Source organism: Dermacentor albipictus, chromosome 4, assembly GCF_038994185.2.
Source record: "Dermacentor albipictus isolate Rhodes 1998 colony chromosome 4, USDA_Dalb.pri_finalv2, whole genome shotgun sequence".
In the NCBI taxonomy this organism is placed as follows: Eukaryota; Metazoa; Arthropoda; class Arachnida; order Ixodida; family Ixodidae; genus Dermacentor; species Dermacentor albipictus.
Genome location: NC_091824.1, coordinates 117,636,527 through 117,658,748, shown reverse-complemented (window position 1 = coordinate 117,658,748; position 22,222 = coordinate 117,636,527). Strand labels below are relative to the sequence as shown.

The 22,222-nt window shown below is 48.0% G+C and overlaps 1 protein-coding gene across 1 annotated transcript; it reads left to right on the top strand.

The window, feature by feature from the left end:
* The first annotated feature begins 9,974 nt into the window (after window positions 1-9,974).
* Window positions 9,975-17,435, top strand: LOC135914688 (uncharacterized). The gene is made up of 4 exons (XM_065447635.1): window positions 9,975-10,135; window positions 14,736-15,017; window positions 15,738-15,867; window positions 16,415-17,435. The coding sequence occupies exons 1-4, from the start codon at window positions 10,096-10,098 to the stop codon at window positions 16,656-16,658; spliced, it is 696 nt and encodes a 231-aa protein (XP_065303707.1). The 5' UTR covers window positions 9,975-10,095; the 3' UTR covers window positions 16,659-17,435.
* Window positions 17,436-22,222: the final 4,787 nt, after the last annotated feature.

The following is a 22,222-nucleotide window of genomic DNA, read 5'->3' as shown; positions in this document are numbered from 1 at the left end:
TGCAGTGACACACGTCTTATACGCACTAAGGCCCATTACGATGCGAAAAAAAAAAAACACCCTCACTGCAGGCGAATAACTGCGACTGCAAGGACAGGCAATCGCTTTTCCCCAGGGTTTCACTCGTGCAAGATTAAAGAGGTCTGTAATTTCCGAAGGTTATTTAAATTCTACGAACCGGTAAGTAAACACCTGTATTGGCGGTGCGCCCTCCGCTTCCAAAGGCTTGACTGGTTTTCCACATTAACTTTCACGCGCAACTGCAGTGTACGTTCCTGCCTAAATAAAATGGCATCGTAAAAGATCCTGCTTATCCTGAAAACTTGCGATGCATTTTCTCTCTTTCTCTCGCTGCGCGTGCGCGTGTTTGTGTTTGTGTGTGTGTGTGTGTGCGCGCGCGCACGCGCGCTAGCCACGGAGAACGACCAATTTTACCAAACAGCAATATTAGTGTAGAGAGGTGAGGTGAGATATTCGTAGCTAGGCCTGGCAATCTGTCCACCTGTGAAATTCAGTGAACCTGCATCACGTGACATAAAACTGCCATGACAGACCAATCCTGACTGTCAGCGCCTCGGTGGCACATGCTGCTTACGTTGCACTTGTTACTTTTCTTTCATTTTTAAAAGGAGTAAAGAATGAGACGCTTGATGTCCAGGCAAGGCAGGATTTACATATTTGTTAGGATACATGCAATCCTAAGAAAATTGCGGATGTAAGATTTCCAAATTAATTATTATACAGATGGCGACTGTGAAATGCGTGCTCACTTGTAACATACCCATCGGACAAATCAACAGCACGTGCACTGTGTGAATGTCCAAAACAAATTTCCGTGTTAAATTAATCCGAAGACCTCCACTAAGGCAACCATTATAACCTAATATGCAGATTTATGATGTTAAATTCCACAATAATATTTTTTAATTCACTGAAAAAGTTATAATAGCCAGCAAAGAAATGAAAATGGTTAAATGCGCTGCCAAGTAGCAATGCCCAACAAGCTACGATGTAAACCTTGTGGTCGTTTCTTGCAACGTCCCTCTTCATTGAGAAAGAAAACCAAGTAGTTGCGAATTAGATTTTTCCAAATCCACTCTCTTTGACATGCTGTCAACGCGAGCTCAAGCATTACAAATGTGTTGTGCGTGTACATGTCAAGCCTTGCATGGCATCTTTGATAATTATTCTGTTCCCACACCACGTGCAAAGTCGAAAATGCAACACCATCGATAGCGATGGTTTGGACGCACGGGAGGACGAAGAATTTTATTCTGCCTTTTTAAGTTGGATGAAAGTTGGGTTGTGAAATATACGAGGGAAGCAGTTTGTTCAATGAACTCTCATCTGTTCGTCGACTTTCTGGTGATCTCGTCTACAAACACTTGCGTTGCCTCGATGAAGGGAATAAATGACAGCCGTGGACACGTATAGAGGGCCGTGAAAGACAGCCGTCACGCCAGAATGGAGCGTTATGTACGGAGACCTCAGCTCGTCAAGAAGTAAAATGAGAGGCCAGAGGGAAGAGGGCCGCATACGTAAACCCATCACCGATGTGTCCGTTCATCTTTCTTGCGCCGTTATGTTTTGACCGAAGGGGGATGAATAACTTGTGAGTCATCGCTTCTGTCCCCAAAGCTGCTCAGCTATGCCCCACTGTGCCACCAAGATTCGGCACAGAGCCCTCGCACGACAAGGTCATGGGCTCTCCGAGTGTCGCACGTACCGGTTAACGCTCATGAGTTATTAATGACGGCTGTCCACGGCATGGTCAAGGGCCCCGAAACCAAGCAGATGGTCTGTCACACTTAGTGAAACGAAGGATATGCGGCTGTAAAATGCTTGGCGCTGTTTCCTTCTGAGCTCTTGAATCAAGGCGTGACTCATTGAAGTGCGTCTCACATCTCGGCGGAGCGTCGTTTGAACGCAAGAGTTGCAAATGCTGGTGTGTTTTTTTTATATCTGACAGCCCTTCGTAAAAAAAGTGCATGCGCACTTAATCGAACTCTGCTGTATGAGCGGGAAGCTCTAAAACACGTTATGACTATGTGACCTCCGAACCAAATTAAGTGACCATAAAAACGGCAAGCGATGGCTTTCCGAGGATCATAACGTTTGTTTCAAGTGGAACAAGCCGTAAGGACCAAACATTTTTCTGTTAGCGAAATAAAGTGTTTATTTAGTGAAATGAAAAAAACACCCGTGTACCATGCATTGGGTGTACGTTAAAGTACTCTAGGTGGCCAAAATTAATGCAGAATACCCCACTACGGCGTGCTTTATAATGCTATCGCGGTTTTGGCACGGACAACCACAGAACTGAACTTTAAAAAAAAAAAATGCTGGCCTAAAGGTCACGTATGAGTGAGAAAAAGGCGCCCCCCCCCCTTTTTTTTTTCTCGATGTACAAGAAACCGAACAGGCGAGTATAAACTTTTCTTTTGACCATAACCCAATAGATACAGACCGCTACCTGCACTTGAGTTCAAACCATAAGCAAGCCACAAGGCTATACGTTATGAATACTTCATTAAAAAGAGGTTAAACTCTTTGCTCGTTGGAATCCGACAGAAAGAAAGAAACAATAACGGTCATGAACGATTTCGGAAAGAATGGATACCAGAACGACTTCATTCGAAAAACGATCCAACTGCAAGAAAGAAACACCAAACAAGAGAATCTAGACCTTCACTGCCCCCCTTCTTGAGAAACAAGTATCGCAGAATTTATTCTGCGACAACGTTGCAACAATGACCAGACGAGAAAGCTGCAGGTTGCAGCTTGAGAGGAACCTAGCCACCTCGTTAAAGATGCCAGCGAAGCTATCAGCCGAATAATGAAGGAAGGCCTCAATGCCGCGTACAAGCCGGCAAACAGTTTGAAAAGCCTCCTTTAGAATCTGAAAGGTCATCCACCAAGAGAGAAGGCTCAAGGTGTCGTTTACAAGATCAACTGTGACGACTGTCTAGCGACTCCTACTAGGGAAGCAAAAATAAACGAAAGAATCGGGCAACACAAAAACCGCCGTCAGGACCTTCTCTCGAGTACACAGCCCCATCGCCAAACATTCAGAAGTTACCGACCACAAGATTGCTTTCCATGAAACTCAAATCCTACAGACAGAGGAAAACCACCGAAAAGGGCTATTACTATAGTCGTGGCACGTGTAGAATACACAGAACAGCTTAAACCGTTCGAAGGGGGCAACTTCCCACCGAATAAGTCCATGGCCTGCGCACCGCGACAAAAAAGAGAGAAAAAGAAAGACGCCTTTCTCCTGTCTAGCCTCCTATCTCCAACGCCTTCGTCGCCATACCATGAGCCTCTCTTTGGCCCCCTTCGTCTTCCCCTCTGTCAAGGTCATAAGAAAAGCCACCATCCCTAGGAAAACTCTCCATGAACTTGCTTACATTTAAAAGCTGCACCACCATCCATCGTTAACCCCTGAGGAAGGAGCCGAGTTGGCTCCGAAACGTTCTTGGTTGGAGACACTCCTGAATTCTTCATTATCTCAACTAGACAGGTAATTACGTTATCATGTTTAGCTTGCAACTATGCAAAAGTTTCTTACAAGCAAAACCACTTATAAAGAGCAGCAGAGTGAGGGGTCTTGCACCCGCCGTGATGGCTTAGCCGCTGCACTCTTTAAACAGTTGCACCCTTTGGGGTGTACATTTGCCTCAAAACAATGATCAGTTTACTTTCACAAGTGGAGCCACCATCTATCTTGCTCGCATCTCCGGTACTTCCAAGTCAGAACGGCGTGCGCGTTATCAGCATGACACAGCGTTCTTGACAGGAAAGTAGCGGGGGCAGCGTTTTTAAGAAAGGAAACGCAAGCAAGGCAGATGACGATTATCGCTGTGAGGCAAATATACAGCCCAAAGGCTGCAACTGTTTTTAGAGTGTATAGCATTGTGTTGCTAAGCACGAGAGAGCGTGGTCGAATAGCGGCCGCGGCGGCCGCATTCCGATGGGAGCGAAACGCAAAAACGTCCGCGTACTGGGCATTGGGTGCACGTTAAAGAACCCCAGGCGGTCAAAATTAACCCGGAGTTCCTCCACTACGGCGTACCTCATAATCGGATCGCGGTTTGTCTCGTCAAACCCTACAACTTAATTTAATTAATGTGAGGAGTTTTGCCAATTGATAGTCCCAATGACAGCTCGGCAGACCAATAGGCTATCGCAATGACGAAAAAAAAAAACAACTGACAATTAGGTTTCCTCATACCACCCACGGCTATTCTTGCCACAGAGTTCCATACGTAGGAAGCTAAGATCCTTGCGAACAACTCACTACTGTTTTTTTTTTCTTCTTTGATGCAAACCGGAAAAGTTCGTAATCTGATTCTGTTCCGTAGCCATCTCTCGTTTTCCTAAAAAAGACAACAACATTGCTGCAACTTTTTGCCGACTAGGTTTGAATATGGGCACCTTACGCACAAGCTTTTCATGCTGACAGCAGCGCCAGATCACACAGCCTGGCGAGCGGAGCAATCGTATCTTGCAGGAAACGTTACGCGTTCACTCTAACCAACTTTTACATCGAGGGAAGAATGCTTCCACGTTTTGCATATCATATATATATATATACGTGTGATAAATACGTGTATGTACAGCTGTGCATGCCGCGTGCTTCGAACACTACCGCGGATCGCTGCCGGTATCAGCAATCTCGATTGTCAGCTTCAAGCAAGCCATACAACGGGTGCGCGTCTATATTGCTGCCCAGAATGGAGTCTTGTTTCTATCCCAGCCCAAGTTGTTGGCATCAACAGATCTTGTAGCAAGATGAAATATCCGCAACGCTGTCCGGACAGTGCCCGGTGCCAACATTCCTACTGGCAGTAATCCTCGTTTCAGCACCTAAGCTCACAAGCATTCTCATGAAAATCTTTGCACTATGGCTGATGTGTTCCTGCTCTCTTCAAGGCGGCCAGATTGTTAAATTACTTGCTTGTTTCGTTATGCTACGCTTAATGTTATTGGACTTGCTATCCTTTTCGAACATCACTCGATTTTTCGCCAATTCCCCACGGAGGATATGCGACAGTCTCTACAAACGGCAGGCGCCATCCTTTGCGAATTCTGTAAATTCAGGAACTGTTCTGTCCACCTTCATCCCCATCACCCCTCTCCGTCTGTCTCTCTAAAGCTGCTGAAATGCAAGATTATGAAATTAGATCGTCAAATAGATATTTAAGAGTGATAGAATAGCACCACTGCAACAAGGAATTCGAACAATAACAAAATTTAATTCTAATGAAATCATAGGGTCACAAGTGGAAAAAATTCTTTTGGACGTGTCAGTAAGTTATCCTTCAACAATACCGAGAAAGCCGCTCTTACCGTGACAGGGGGTGTAGTAAGTAAAAAAAAACGCACAAACAAAAGACAAGGTAAACGTATCTGGTAGCGAAGATTGCATATAACCTCATACATTCATAACGTGACGATTCATCCGCGGTGCATAGAGCATAGCACCATCTCAGTGACGAGGAAACGCTTGCGGCGGAACAACAAACGATGTGATGCCCTATCCGTTGAAAAAAAAGAAAAGTGGCGTCATGTTTTGTAATCAAAAGTGCGAAATTGGTTATTGTGGCCTGCCATTTAGGCAATGTCTTCAACTGCCCAGCAATTCGACTCCATGGCCGTTACGGTTTTTCAGCACGAAAATCGATGCAGAAAGACGTTAGCTGTACAGTGTCGTAAACGCACCTACGCAAAGAATGTTTTTTTTGTCAGTCCAGAGGAAGCTTTTGGTACTGACTGCCGGTCGCATCAACCACCTGCTGGTTGGCGAGAAACATTTTCAGCCACCTTCTTTTAATACCTAATATACTTTTCACCTGTAGCTTCTGACTCTACCGGGCGCGACCACCGTCTTCATTTACTGGTTTGTTGTACCTCTCGTGAGTGCTACTACATGGCTGTGGACATGTGAATGTGGTGGTGGTGGTGGTGGTGAATTGTAGCAACAGGCGGGTTTAGCCTGGCGAACAAGGCCGGCAATTGCTCCGCCCGGACATGTGAATAAACTGCACTTCGTATTTTTGTATCTGCTCCCAGAAGTTCCAAAAAGATAATCACGCCATTGGAAACCCTATTCACAGTAATTTATTTAGAGCTGCTCAGAATTGCTACAAAAACTGCCAAGCTGGTTTTTCTCAAGAAATGCCATGCAAATCACGCAATTAGCAACATGAAACACTTGATATTTGTAAGCTGAATTCAGAAGTTGCGTCACCTAACTTCACTGTGGACGTTTTTTATGGTTCATATTCACCGTAAAAAATTGATGCCACTCATCCATCGCATCGAAAACATTTGTTAACGTAACAATTAAACGAATTGCAATGGCACGCTTGGAAGTATTCAGACAACATAAGCATATCAGTCGCCAATGCTACACAAACGTAGGAACAGCAGAAAACACTTTTCCATGACACTTTAACTTTTCAAATTGTATATTTGTATATTGGCAATGGAGACTGAGCTTGTAGTGAAGCTCAGTTTGAAACTTGCGTTCTGTGTCAATTGATTTTTAAATAATATTTTAGCGGATATCTCTGGCTGAATGAGCGCTGCAATTGCAACCATTCCTCCCCTTCCCCCCTTCTTTTCGTCATAAGTTGAGTACTCATAATGTCCAGGCGTCTCACTGGTTTCCATCTTACAAACAGAGGCATTATTGCACCATACGTGCCAACCGAATAGAGAAGGTTGTGGAAAATTCGCACCGCACGTCACAACCCGAGGCAGCTGCTCTACGCAATACCACACGCAGTGACGGGCCAGCGACTGCATGACGCGTAAGTTTCATGCGTGTACGTACCCGAGCACCTTCCTAACCGTTCCCAATTGAAGCAACCATGTACACACAACATTCGATAGAGAGCAAACAGCGACAGCTTATGTTACAGCCGGAACGTTACACCTGGGGCGTCTATCTTATACGTGATTGGTGCAGCCATGACCTACTCAGACGTAGTAATGCCCTTAGAAAACGTTCCAAAATCAGTTAAACACTGTTCCGACTGCGTGCAATCAATAAGCACGACGAACGCCCTCCATGCTGCGCTACGGCGGCTACGCCGGCTCGGGCTTCTGCAGTGGAGCACCACTTCCAGTACAGAAATTTATATAACTTGCTTGTAACGGCCCGTGCTGATGTCGGTGACAGTTGGTTCAGGAACGCTTTTCCCCCTAGGCTTCGCGACCCATGTGGATCGACCTTGCACAATATACAAGATGATGATGCCACCTTGAACTTCTCGCACCGGAGTTTGTCGTGACATTTTGAATCTTGACGTCGGTGGGAAAATCAAGTCCAGGCAAGTTAAATCAACGCTGCCCTTCCTACTTGGTTTACTTATGGAAGTGGTTCTTTGTAAATCCACTTAGCATAGCCTCCTAACGTGTGCCGCAAGCTTACAATAAATCTCGGCCAGCACACAGCGGTTTCTATTTTGTGTCAGCCCGCGAAGCACATTTGGTGCAGTAAAATCGGAAGTCGCTTATCAGTAAAGTACAAAAAATTTCAGCCGACAAAAGCAGTTCACCCTCGATATCTGTACTATTAATTCTCAATGATGGACCTTCTGCGTAAAATACTCCAGCGCTACACATATATTTGAACAAGGGTGAAGAACGCGAACCACAGCCAAGTGTACTTGAATTACGATCCCTACGCACTTACGCTAGCTCTACCTACGACTTGCTTCATCGCCCTGACGAAACGTTGATTGATTGATTGATTGATTGATTGATTGATTGATTGATTGATTGATTGATTGAAGTAATCCCAAGAGACAACACAACGGCTATGTGAGATGCTGTTGTGAAGGGCTCCAAATTATTTTTGACCTCGGGCCTTTTTGCTTTCAGCTCCCGCTGGAGTGTGGTCACCGACACTTTCAGTCGAATCCGCGACCTTTACCGCAGAACGTCGTCGTCACTGAGCCACCACTGCCGGGTGCATTATCGGCCCGGTCCTGTCGGCAGTGCCAAGGGGAAAGCTATTAGCACTCGCTCTTCAAGGGCTACAGCCGATCATCACCCGGGCTTTCCTCAACCTATCAAAGCCGACCAGGCCGGGTTTCGCTATTTCACCACTATGAAAACAAAGTGGTTCTCAACCGTAACGAACGGAAACTCATTTTCTAGGAATATGTTGATCCGAAGTGTACATTTGGAAAGTTTCCATGGGGGCCTCCTGGAAAGGCTATCGTTACAAGCGCAAACCGAACAGCGACCGCACCTCCCGTGCGTGCGAACGTCAGATAGCGTCAATAACGTTGCAACACCGTGCATTACACACAAACTGCAGCGGGACCATGCGAGGGCGCTATGATAATCAGTCCGTGGTGCAAGCCAAAGCAGCGGTCACCGCATGTATGACTCATCATCGCCCCCCACCGAGCAATAAGCAATAATAACTCGACGGGCTGTTCCGAAGAAATTCACGCAGACGAGTGTATAGTGGACAGGGCGAACTGAACGGAAAAAAAAGAAAGAAAGCCGAGAATTCAAACGAAAGCAGCGGCAGCGTAATCGTGTCGTGCACCCACGTAACGCGTTCGCTTGACGTAAGCCGGCCTGGCGTCCAATGGTGACAAGGCGTCGGCTACGTCGTCTTCGCGACAACCCGTGTCGAATGGGGCACGCACTGCGAAGAAGGGACTATACGGAGGAGAGGAGACGGGGGAGGGGGGGTGCAAGGCGGAAAGACGCGGCCCGTGAAATGGTCGCGAAGACCTTGGGCACCGGTGGAAGTATTGCCCTTTTCTCTAGTGTCACCTCCTCTCGCTAGGGGCTGGTCTTCGCCAGTACCCTTTCTCTCGTTCTCCTCGCTGCCCCGCGGAGACATTTTACTTCGCCAAAGGGCAGGCTTTCGTTCTTTCTTCTCCTCCGTGCTTAATATTCTTATTTCTATTGGGGCCCATTTTTTTTTTGCCTCATAGACGTGGATAATTCTACTTTCTTTCCTTTCGTTATTCCTCTTTCTCTTCTTATTTTGTTTTCTTAGTGCCGGTAAGTTAGGTACCTCCTCTTGCCCGTACGGCAGCGTCTGGTTGGAAATGCATTGGCGCAAGCGGAGGAGACGTACGGCGGTTTCAGCGTTGGAAAATCACGTCACGCTGACAAGGTGCACAGCGACGAGTAGGCGATTCCTCAGAAAGAGCGAACATTTATCGAATGCGTCGAAACCCGAATAAAGTTCCTGCCCTCGAGTGTTTTGCACTTCCATTTGGCTGTGTGACCTAATCTAGACTAGCAAACAAAGATATAATAATAATAAAAACAACAAAGAAGCACCTGCGAGTCGCAAGTACTTTAACGCACAACACACTTGTCCGTGATAGTTTAGTGGTTTCATTCGACACCATGTGTAGTAGGGAACGAAGCGGACAGTGAGCGAGCAATTGCAGTGTTCGTACGAAGGCAAGCAAGTGTTCCATCACTTGTGGCCGGTCCTCGATCCGTTAGTAATTTATTGCCACAAACTACGAATCGTACAAGCTGGAAAACGAGAGAAAGAAAAAAAAAGCAACGTCTCCACAAACAAGCGTACCGCCCGCTTTCATCCGTTCCTCCGAGCAAGCCGATCAAGCGTTTGCCCGCGCAGCGAAATCTTTCGCCAGCCGAAACCGGCTTCACAGAGGACAACCGGCACGAGCGTACGTCCACTCCACGTCATCCGCCGGTTATGGCTTCGTCTGAGGGCCGGTAGCCGGCTGTGTAGTACCTCGCCTGGCGCCTCTCCGCCCGCGTGCGTATACCTGGCGAAAGTGCAAGTGTGTTCGAGGCGGCGGAGGAGGGGGGTGAGACGAGTGAGAGTGGCTCTCGTTCGACACCACGGAGGGGGAGGGGGAGGGAGGGACGCCGAGGAGGGGATGCCTGTGGTGCTTGGGGGGAGCCCGTTCCTTCTCGCACACAGCGCTGTTTACCCGATTCTCCCCCTGGAGACCTGTATATAAGAGCGCGGCAGCTCCCTGAGGAGACATCCACAACGAGCTCAGCCTTAGAGGAACTCACATACAACCAAATTCTATAGCAGTGCGCGACACTCTTCAATACTAAGTCAATATGAGGACCTTCGCCCTTTTCGCTGCGGTTTTCGCCTTCGGTAAGTGTTTTTTATCCTTTAGATAATTATAGACAAATATTTTAATTATCAATTAGGGCAGCGGGGATAATTAGGTTACGAAAGTTAACCAATACTCACGCGGTTGACTTGGTTTACATCTGAAATGCTTCTCAAGGGGTGACGACTTCGAAGTCGGCCCATAGAGCCGCTACTGATGAGGAATGCGCGGATAAAACAAGCTTGACGTTGCTTGATGGGGTTTAGCGTTTTACAGCAAAAACTGAGCGTAGGAATTACTCGACAAGCGCTGGTAAGGCCTGCGGAGCTAGACTTACAAGTGAACCAGTGGATATGGCTGTGTAACTCAGCATCATCATCAAATATTGAGACTTCGGCTTCGGAAGGACAAATGTTCAGACCTTCTGAGTGCGCTAGTGCATCGGTACTGTAAAATACAGTCATCTTAGGAATGACTCAAGTCATTCAAAGCAACTGCGGAATGTACCGTGGCACATTGAGTTCTAAACGCGTGCGTTTCTAGTTATGGGTTAACTGTGTCGCAATCGGTGCATTGGCCTCGGTCTGTGGCTAGTTTTTCTTGTTCTTATACCACCGCGGGGTAAATATAAGCTTAGCCAGCTCTTTTTTTTTCTTACCTTGAGCTCGAATCGGCAGCGTGATCAGCGGGATACCGTGGCACCGATGAAGTTGCGAGATAGTTTGCAATGCAACGAGGGAAAGGAAGACCGCAAGAAAGGAGAAATGCCGACAAGGTTAATCCGAACGGCCCGCTGGTAAAAACGGCACTGCAAGACTGACTTGGTGTTCTATCTTTTAAGTCCCGGTAGGGTTTTCTCGCTTCCTAATTGTGATATTTCCACGGGGAGAGTGAAGGGAAAAGTAAACATAAACAGCCATAAGACAGCTTAAATATCATGATAGGCGAAATAAGTTTAGCGAGCGGCGAAAAGTAGAGGGAGGGCAAAAGACGCCTGCGAAGGAGGGCCGCTGCCTTCGAGCGAGGCGCTTACTTTATCATTTCATTTACCTCCCGTCTGCCGCTTTTTCTCGCGACCAGCCAAGGAGTGCTCTCCTGGCGAGTCGGGCACGTTGCTAGCAGGAGCGGCAAGCACCAGCCGGTGTCCCAGTAACCCCAAAGCAGCCCTCGCGAGAGGAGATCGCCTCGCCGCCCCCCCCACCCCCCCTCTTCGCCGGGCACTTCTAAAAAACCCCCCTCTTTTTTGCCTTTGCTTTCCTTCGTCATCTCAGTATCGCTCCAGTGAAGGGAGAAATAGATGCTGGCGAAAGTAAGCGGAACCTCGACACGGGCACGTGGCTCTCAGCGCGAGGCGGTATGCCCCGCCGTCTTCTCCTCCTCTCGGGTCAGGAATAACGAAAGAAAGTAAACGAAATCCAGGAACGTGTTCGCTGCTCTTTCCCGTGTTAACCCGTTAGTGGCGCCACAGAGATCGCTGGGATGACCAGCTCGTGCGCTCAAAGTGCTCGGATCCTTTCTCCGCCTTCTGTCAAAGGATGCCAGGGTCAGGACACCTGCGGGATGCCACGGATAGCATGAAACTTGCATCACCTCGACGGAGTACTGTGGGCGCTATATGGTTTGTTTCGCTGGCATCTAGCGCAAGAACCAATCGATGAGTGTGCTGTTGGCAAAGCCGCCATTACCTACATAGATGTGTAGGACGTGATAGTGTCGAATAACAGACTGTCCGTGAAATACGACCGCACCAACGTTTCTTAAGTCTCGAAAATAGACTCGGATCCCACGCGACACAAATATTGCGGCAATGATCTGTCGCTGCGTCCGGATTCTGACATGCGGACGAAACATTGTAGGCAGGAGAACGGAATGCCAAGTAAGGGCATGCATTGGTAGGGCGGATTTTGTATTACTATGCTCGTAGTCAGAAATACAATGCGTGGTATAAATACGATAGATGTTAGCGGGAACCTGAAGACAGCATAAGCGGCCGCGCCAATTCCTCTCGACGATCACCAACCCACCAGCGTTGTTCTGCGCCCATTCTATCGAAAAGCATTGCAGAAACAGGCGCTCCAGACACCGAGAGAAAAACAAGCATTGCGGGCCCTTTCACCGCGCTCGCCGTGACCTGACAATGAGCCATTTCGTGCACCACGCAGATGCAAATCGCGCGCGCTCGTAGCACTGCCGATGAAGTCAATCCGCGGCGCGATACAACGCGTAGAACGCCCCGTCGACATAGACAGAAGGGCCGCGAAGCCGCCGACGGCTGCCGGCCTGCGCCGTTTCCAAAACACCTTGAACTCAAACTAACGGGACACGCAGTGAACGTGACTGTACTATCGATACAGGAGTTTTAGTCGCCGGGCAGTGTTGCAAGAACGGCGCCGATGCATGGGGGGGCTCGTGTTGCAATGGAAGGTTTCGGCCTCCTCGCGTGGAGCGAGGACATGTCCCGCATGGCTACGGTAGCGGAAGGAGTGGCATAGCCCCCCCCCCCCCCCCCCTACGTATCCAGTAGAGCGAGAAAGTGACGTGATAGGATATATGTGCGGCCCTGCGCTATGCAGTGACTGACACGGGCTTCTTCCTTCTTGTCCGTCATAAAATAACACCTTGGCAGGCCTACAGGCTGTCTTGTCTGCATTGTTTCGCAAAGTTAATACGGTCGCGAGCAGATTAAGTGTTAGCAATGGTAATCGAACTTTCAGAATCTGCGAAGCTGACACAAACACATGATGCGATTTCGGCGATGAAATGACGATCCCGCTGGAGCGGCTCCGCAAAATTGAAAATATTTCTTTTGAATATTCCGCCCTCCGCCCACCTTTTTTTTTTATTCTCACGCGATGCTTCATCAGCGTAAGAGAACGATCTAGAAATGTCATAAGCCCAGCTTACCATACGAGTTTAACTGCTCAAATATCGTTCACGCGCAGATTTTTCGTAGCCAAGCGTAGAATTCACTCGCAAAGTAGGTTGCCTAGCGTTGCTGGGGTTGCAGCGGACGCAGCTGGCACGGGACAGCGTGGCAGTTAGTTTTCAGGCGACCGGTTCGACTTCGCCGCGCTGCAAGAAATGCACGACACGCGCCCCTTATCGCGAAGGACACGCCTTCCCGCATGGAACGCGAGGGTCTTCGGAAGGCAGCGCGCGTCGCAAGCAGGCGCCAGCGCGGGACATGTCGCACGCCTGCGCCAGCAGGTGCCGAGCGGGCTCGCTGCCCACATGCGCCTTTTTTCTCTATGTAGGCCGCCACACCGATGCTTATTTTTAGACAAAGGTCAGACTTCGGCAGAGAGGAAAAATCTTGAGCACGACGCCGGCCGGCATGCAATAGCAGCGCACGCTTTCGCCCATGAGTTTGTGCGTGCGTGTGTGCGATCGAACGACTTGCGACGAAGTCGACAGCGCTGCCGACAGATAATCCGCGCGCCTGAGCGGGATAGACGGCGGTTCTTGAAGGTCGCGCCGAAAAAGAAACGTCGCTGCCGCTTCCTAGGAACCACGTACGCAGAGCGAGAGCACGAGCGGCGGACCCGCGCAGCTCCCCCTTCCAACGAGGGGGAAATTGCAAACACCATTAGACGCACCGAGACAGGCAAGCGTCCACGCTGCGAAGAAAGGGAAAATGCGGTCCGTGAGCCCCCCCCCCCCCCCTCGAACTCGACGACACAATCTTACCGCGGACAGGGACAAGCTTTGGAGCCGGTAGAAGCCGAGCGCGCGCCGTCGCGTTCAAAGGACCCTACGGAGAAGGGATGAGGAAGAAAATGCGTCGCGTCCCAAGCCAAACACGCGGAACTTAAATGCTCCTCCATCCTTTTTTTCTTCTTTCTTCGGGGGGGTCTTGTCGACGGAACTTCTGCACGTGTCAGTGAGCCATCTTCTATGGTTCGAACTTTCGTCCGAGAGGCATTTCTTTCTTTTTCAGTCGCTTTCCGCGACACTCAACAGTTTGACAGCTCTCCGACGGTGTTGAGATTGCGGGTGTCGTTAGGAGGAAGGGGACGCGGACAGAAGGGGAGATGCAGGGTTAAGCAAAATGAGTCGTCGTGATAGGAAAACATCCGCTGATGAGCCGTAGTCAGCCGAAGGAAAGTTGGGTAGGAGCGTTCGCCATTACCGCTAATCAGGAGTACGAAAGATCGCCGCAACCCCAAGCATAAAGGGGGGGGGGGCGGTAGAGCTAGAATCCTTTGTATGTTTTCTGCTACGACAGCTATATAGACGCTTTTGGCTAAGCCGTTGCCCATTCATTCGAGTCTCGCATCTCACACAACAGGACTGACCATCACAGCGTCTAAATAAATGTGTCCAGGTGCTGTCTGTTCCTCTTGATCTCAAACAAGGAAACAAGGTGCCTTATAAATAGATTCGGGTGATCGCGTGAAAGGGCAGCCTAGCTGCTGTATCAGAGAGTCACTCTAGTGCTACAAGCTATTCTGTTTCATTCGCAATGAGCTACAGTTCCATGCGGGAAGAATACACTCGGCATTGCTTGCACTCTTGTAATGCGCATTAGCGGAAAAAACCATTTCTGCAACCTGTGGTCTCGAACTTCGGGTTGCCGAGGGCCCTCCGAGAGCCCACAGCCTTTGCCGACCGCTTACGTTCTCTTGTCCTTCTGTCGCGCAGCCGCCTACCAGGTGAACGGTGAGTCCTGCAACTGCCACCTGCGCGAGCTGGATCTCTGCGCGGCGACGCTGCTGCTCTTCAACCAGAACCCGTCCGGAGTGGCCACCACCGATGCCGAGGTCGACAAGCAGTGCGGCTTCCTCAAGGAGTCCCAGGACTGCTTCAGGAACTTCACCACTCGCTGCGCCACTCCCCTGCAGAGGGAACTGATCGGTTTCGTCGCTGAGGGATCCCAGGAGCTCTTCAAGCAGTTCTGTACCAAGGGAACCGAAGTCAGGACCAGTGAGTATAATACCTCGCCGTTCTGCAAAAGGCTCGGCGCGTTAACTACGCTGCGCATTCACCGCGTGCTAAGAGGGATCCTCTGTGACAGCTTCCGACAATGCTGGCTGCCACGAAACGATCTCGGAAGGCGCTTCCCTCCGCCGATAAATCGCCGATGCTGCGCGTTATTAGACTAACACTGTGGCGCAACATCGTGTATTCGATATACGCCTTTTAGCAGGAAAATCGCATCGTCACGCTACCGCGTGACAATTGCCAGCGGTTATAAACGTTAATATAATATGTTTAGAACTGTCCTCGCAAATATTCAGAGCTCACTTTATGGCAGGCCTTGCTTACAAAAGTCGTTTCTTCCTCATATTTACGCACTGCTCACTTTTCCTTAGTCGTTAAAAGGAGGAAACAAAACGATCGTTTTTTTTTTTGCGCAAGGAAGCACAATTTGTAGTCGAGACCGCCGGCCGTGCAAGAGCCGTTTCGTTTCCTTGTGACTCGGCCCATTGTTTATGTGTTTTCGTGAACGAGCCGTTTCTACACGGTCAAAAGTCACCAATGCGTGACATAACACATGACGGCGGCCAACCGAGGAGGTCTGCTTAGCAGGTGCGCCCAAACTTTCTCAGCGATGAACTGCGCTGTCTCTGTGAGCTAGCAAATTCGTTAAGGAGATCTTGACTTGCAGGAAAACCGATTTTCTTTCGTTCTTTTTTTCTCCAGACTACCTGAAGCACGCTCCTTGCCTTGGCCAGACCCTGCCAGACCAGAAGAAGTGCCTTACCGACATCCAGGCTGGACTCGAGAAGGTGTCCACTGTCGCTTTCAACGACCGTGTCCCCGCTGCCTGCTGGTAAGTTACCGGTTATCGCTAGCACATATGTTATAAATACATGTGTGAATATCAACACCTTCGAGCAATTACAGCCTCGATCTAGCCTACTGACATAATCACAATGATGTAATTTGCTTCAAACGTCCCTAAAGTGCGCGATCTTCGTGGAAGAATCTCAAGCAACCGTACATTGATCATTGGCAAGGGCAGATGATGCATACGGTTGTCGGTATCCGCACATTATGATCGACAGTTGCATTACCGCATGCTAGTTCTAACATCACCAATCGTTTATAGCAGCTTCCAGTGGTCAAGCGACTTTCCGATTTCAGCTCCAAAACACTCTTTTTATTGCATGAGGATCACGCACCCAGGAGGTGAGCATGATAATCAAATCTTGCACTTCCCATGTCGCTCGATCCGATCTTTGATTTTAAATCTTCGCATTATCTCGCATCATTATTAAGCTCCTGTCACGTCGCGAACGACACGTGCAGCTAACGTCCGGTCATTCATTCATTCATTCATTCATTCATTCATTCACTTCTGTGTCTTGTTTTCGCAGCATGTACAACCGCTACCAGGGCTGCACCCGCAAGGCTGTCGCCAGCAAGTGCGGTGAGGAGGCCATCGAGTTCGGTGAGATCCTCATCAAGATGGCCGCTTCCGACCTCCCCAACGTGGTGTGCACCTCCTACGGCGAGAGCAACGCCAGGTGCAACTCCCTGCTGCCACCCCCCGGCACCAAGCCCTCCGGAAAGCCCACCAGTGTGCTGTCCCGTCTCTTCTCCGCCTACCTGGGCAACTAGACGGACTGCTGGCAGCAGTGCTGCTCGGCCCTTCTGAAGCTTCCCCTAAGATCGGATGCTCGCGCCCTCCGCTTCCTCCTCCTCATCCGAAGCGACCGCCGAAGCCTAACGGACTCTGACGGTGGTTGTGCTCCTGTTTAGTCCCTTTATTTTTTTATCTGCTCTGCCCACTTCTCGCAAACCTTCTCGGACGGCCGGTGCGGAACCTGCAGGACTGCCGCCCGGCCCGACTTGGCAGCATCTCCCGACCGGCACTTTTCTTCCCCTCTGTCGCGCTCACCCCGTCTTTTCGTACGAGGACGAAAAAAAAGCAAAACAGATACACACAGAGAGAATGGCGAACACACACGAACACTCACGCTTGACAGCGATATTAGGGCGCTTCAGAAGAGGTGTTCCTGTAAAATGGCATTTAGTATATTATTAGCGACTGGGAGTAGATGACCCTAGCGCAAAAGATACAAAAAATATACAGAAAAACGACTGTAAAAAAAATACACATAAGGACGTGGTTGAATAGCAAGTTTATTTTTTTTTCGACTTGTCTTGCCAACTGCGCGATCTCAAAAGAGAGAGAGAAAAAAAGCAGATAGGTGTTGATGTCACGCAGTCCTTAGAGTACGAAACAAAAGGAAAGAAGTTCAAGACGCAAGTCTTCAAGCGCATGGCCTCCTCGTCATGGTGAACAGTGTGTGCCTTGTACGAAGGCTCGACTCGTGCTCCTACTCTGTAGGGTTTTGCGTGAATAAAATTCCTAATGTTATTACTGTTTTCCAAGCCTGGCTGTCATTGTCCATGTTCGTCAACCTTTCTTTTTTGGGGGTGTGGGGGGGGGGGGGATTGCGAGTTGATTGAGCTTTGCTCTCCTTGCAAGGAAGCATCTTAGATCACAAAAGCTGCCTAGAGCAGCTTCAATCCCCGAAGACATTCCAGCGCTTCTGATGGAGAAAAGTGTGCCCTTTAAATGGCCCCTGAAACCAACCAACGACGTAGAAATCCTCATGCTTCGTTGGCTCTGTCGAGATTGACCTTTACAGAGCCGGTAGACTGTTCTACATCTTCCTTCTATCATCATCATCACCCATCATGCACCTCTTTCTTCTTTTTCTTTCCCTCTTCCCCATCCTCCAATGCCGAGTAGCTGGCTAGAGGAATATACCTCAGGCTGACCTCTCAGCATTTCGTATCATTAAACTTCTCTATCTCTCTCTCTCTCCCTCTCTCTCTCTCTCGTTTCAAAGGTCGGTGAATACTGACGCGTGGCGCGAGTGTTGCAATTTTCATGCAATGCGACGTGCTTTCTGACCTGGGCATTGTGTCAGTGTGGTGAAATAATGCGCTTCGGTCTTACTTATAGTCGGTTATCAACAACGCACACTGCTGGGCTACTACTTATGCAATTTGTATCGTGCTAACAAGGACGACACCAACAGCGATGACAGTACAAGCGCGAATCTTGTCCCTTTCACTATAATGCCCTCCTTAGCGCAAAACAAATTGTAAATTGTCTCTATCACAAAAGCACAGAATATGCGCGTACATGTGTTCCGTGTTCTTGTCCAGTGTCTCCGGCTGCAGCGAGTGGTTTCCTGGGTAGTCGAAGGCGATAACAGAGAGCATGCCCCGGGACTGATGGTAGATTATAGGTGCGCGAACACCTTTTGTGGCTGCTTATAACCTCTGTTACAGCAGCTGAATATTGCCTTAATTGCGCAACGCTGTATCTGCAGACACCGCAGTTCCGATTATACCCTGGACAGCTGTACCTGTAGTGCCAGGCTGTGGACACATGTAGATGTGGAATACATGAAGAGTGCTGGCTAATGCGAGTATCAAGGAAAGTGGGTGGCAGGGAGTTTTAGGGAATGCAAGTACGAACGTAAGTAAGTGCTGGTGAGTGTAAGTGGACGCGGGGTATGAATGGGTGCCGGTGTGAATGAAAGCGAGCATGAAAGCGTTTGGCGAGTGTCTGCTGACGCGAGGAGTGCCGGTGAATGTGAGTAGGCAGGACAGTGAGTATATAGCCAGAAAAACATATTGGTGAGTGACCGTGATTGGTGAGTGAGCTATATATGTGGAAATGTTCTAGCATATACCATCATGGATGCAGCCACGTGGCGGCTGCGAGCGCGTTGACGCCAGTGCACATGTCCTCGAAGTTGAGCAGTGGAGGGTTTGGTCAGTTTATACGTGACCACCATGCATGAACACGGGGAGCAGATTATCATCACCATCACGTTTTATTCGCACCAGCAGCTATACCAGGTGAAAAAGGGAGGACCGGAATAAAAAGGCGAAAATATTCGGCTTGACCAAGCTCCGGTCTCCCAGACAACTGCGGGAAGGCTGGTGCATTGTTACAGAAGTGCATAAAGTGCTGACGTAAAGTTCTTAAAACACATGTACATCTGTATACTTTCATATGTTTGAAATAGACTCTGACTGAAAAGCTAATATAAGTAACGCTTATTGTACACAACAATGGCTTACCTAACTTGTTATTATTTCAACACGACTGCAAATTGCCTAAATAAATATGCACAAAAAATGTTTAAAAATTTAAATTCACATAAAAGGTATAATAAAGGCAAGTCACAATCGAGAAACCTATTTTTGAGAAGCACACTCAAATAGCCGCGTTCACTTGAAAAGGCAAGTTGAGCAAGGTCTGCCTAGGCCGCACTGGCTCCGCGACAGGACCTCCACCTCGGCCGTGCAGGAGGGTCCTCACGGCATTGCCGCAACCCCGAAGTCAAGGAGAGCGATGACACCCCTTTGCAGCACCGATGATGCAACACAAACCCTACCTCACGCCCCGGAGTAAGCCCCGACCACAACCGAAGAAGCCGATTTACTAGGCACCATGGTTGCAAACGTAAACGCACGAACACAATTAGAGTACGTCAGAAGTGCTGTGAAATTGCGTCCTATATGAACAACAGACTGCTGTAAGAACAAATACAGCATTTTAGTGTTGTTTAGCGAGAGTACATCAGCATTTTACTACTTGAAGTAGTTAAGCAGGGAAGGTGAGTACGGCTAATGCTGGGACAGCCACAATTAGTAGGCGAGAATGGGATATGCATGGTTTTCAAAAGATGAAGCACCGGCAAAGACAGCACATCAATGTAGAAACAACAATGAGAGGACAAGGTGCCTTGTTCTATCGTTGTTGTTTCTTCATTGGTGTGCTGCCTCTGTTGGCGCTTACTTTTTTGAAAGCTATGAACCAACTAGCCCTACAGCATGTTCTACTGAGATATGCATGACGCCTGGCAACGATATGAGTATGCAATTTTACTTTCTTGGAACTTCAGCGAGAGCTAGAAATTAATTAAGCGTAACTTTCCTATAGCTCAGTCGTAGATTGAACTCTAATGTATCACCAGCCCTGGTTATTCTGTTTAGCTCGAAAGCTCTTGCGTGTGTTCAGGAAAAAATGGACGTTTTTTATAGTCAGAATCCCTTTTTTGAATTATTTCCAGCATTTGAATATTTTGCGCCGTGGTTTTACCACATACCAATGAGCGGTCACTGAGGTGTCAATGAAAAAGAGCACGATAAGCGAGACGCTTAACTTTAAAAGGGACTACCTACAAAGCTATTTTGATTTTAGACACCAACAAATTTTCTTACCTTTGAGCATAAATGACAAAAGTGTTCATTACGATGAGCAAAACGATAACAAGGTGAAAGCAGGAGCCAAAGTTCTGAAAAGTGGACAAGAGTGTTCAGTGTAGGATATGTGTGCCATGAATATTACGTCTAGGGCTTTTATAGACGGCAAACTGTAAATTTTATACGGTTCCAAAACAATCTTGTCCGGCAATGCGGCGGACCTTTTTGCATCATGGAAAATAAGACTTTTTATTTTTGTTTCAGTTTGGATGAGGACATTTGTGTTCCTCCTCAGTGCTGGAAGTCTGTAATCCAAACTGAACTAGCTATGGTATTATTTCTTTTAAATATTAGCCTGTAGAGAAAGCGAAGCAGTCATTGCGCGCACAACAAAGCGTCTCTTCGTTTGTCTGGGGCAGACCAGAGACCAATGACCTTCTCCACAGACAAAGGACGCCTGTCTAGCCAGTTCAAGCGGTTGCGCAGGGTCTCTTGCTGGAGCCAGTATTGAGGACATTCAACGAGCATATCCACAGACGCATCCGCGGTGTTACAGTGAATGCAAATAGCGGAATCTCTCTTCTTCATTCTGTGTTGAAAGTAAGGCACTTAGGCCACCCCAAGGCATAGTCACTGTATGAGCGCATAACAGGTGTGATCAATGCTTTGGTATTCTCTGAAGCGCGCAAACTGGTCAATCCTGATTAAGACAGAGGATTTACCTGGTCGTCGAACCACGTTGCTTCATGAAGTTTTTTTTTCGTCGCATTTTAGATTTGAGAAGCAAGCGTTTGGCATTTGATATGGAATATCTAATAGGGGTCAAGGCATCCAAATTATGTGCTGCAGTCGCGAATCTGTCTGTCGCTTCACTTTCTTCAATGCTGACATGGTCTGGAAAACACTGAAAGTAGAATTGATGGGCGGCAAAGATACACTCTGTAGTACTTTTGAGATGTCATAGGGTAAAATATACAAGTGTCGCTGTATTACTGCGATGAGTTTCTAGAGTCATCGTAGAATCTGGTCACAAAATGTAGATCCCACAACCGCTGGTACAAGTGCACTCTGTGATATCGATCTCAAAACTTGCAGTAAAGCGAGGAGTTTGGCACTCGTAGATGAAGTCTGCATGAGAGAAGCGGTAACTATTGGTCACGTGATATATAGTGCAGCACGTAAAGTGCCGCCACCGAACCTTCATTAGTTGTTGAAGCATCTTGGAAAACAAGTGTAAAGAAATCTTTTAACCAATTCTCATGAGTGTGAATGCCGCGTTATTAGGCGTTATGAGCATACTCGACGGTGGACACACAGAATAATAATGTTGAGACGAGAAAACTTTAGAAGTATCCATTCGTACGAAGGTTATTCAAACGGTATTTAACGAGAAAAATGCATTTATCGACACGTTTAACAAATGTTCGGGCTGAGATAACTCAAAAAAAGAAGGTTAACCTATAGTTGGCTCTCACATGAAACTACTTTAAGAAAGCCATGTCGGCTAGGAAAACGGATGTTATTGAATATCAAAATGTTTTTTACGACATTACAATAGCGGAAAAGTTCCAGTTTCAGGAAAAGTCCCAGTTCCACTTCTTATGAGGAAAATCAGACATTGACTGCCACACAAAGATGATCGAAGGACTTTCATTCGGGGAATGGAACAACTTTACTTAGACTCCAGGATTCCGACACTACTCCTAATGACAATTATTAGTGAAAAATATGGTGTAATATTACGACCGCACCTCTAATTGCGTTTTTCGACCTTTTTGAGTTCATACCATCAACACCACGCAGATGACGGTGTAATTTTAAAGTGTCAAAGTATTTCACCATGCGTTAACCACGGAAGTTAGCGACATTTACAAACACTGATGTCAGTCACAATGACATAACATAACGAGTAAATGGAGGTCTAGTGCTGTCACATTTTAGATGTA

What these genes read in the sequence shown, in the direction of transcription:
- LOC135914688 (XM_065447635.1), top strand. Translation starts at nt 10,096, where the DNA reads ATGAGGACCTTCGCCCTTTTCGCTGCGGTTTTCGCCTTCG. An exon ending in GGGAACCGAAGTCAGGACCA is followed by an intron (nt 15,018 to 15,737) that starts GTGAGTATAATA and finishes TTTTTTCTCCAG; the next exon opens with ACTACCTGAAGCACGCTCCT. An exon ending in CGTGTCCCCGCTGCCTGCTG is followed by an intron (nt 15,868 to 16,414) that starts GTAAGTTACCGG and finishes TTGTTTTCGCAG; the next exon opens with CATGTACAACCGCTACCAGG.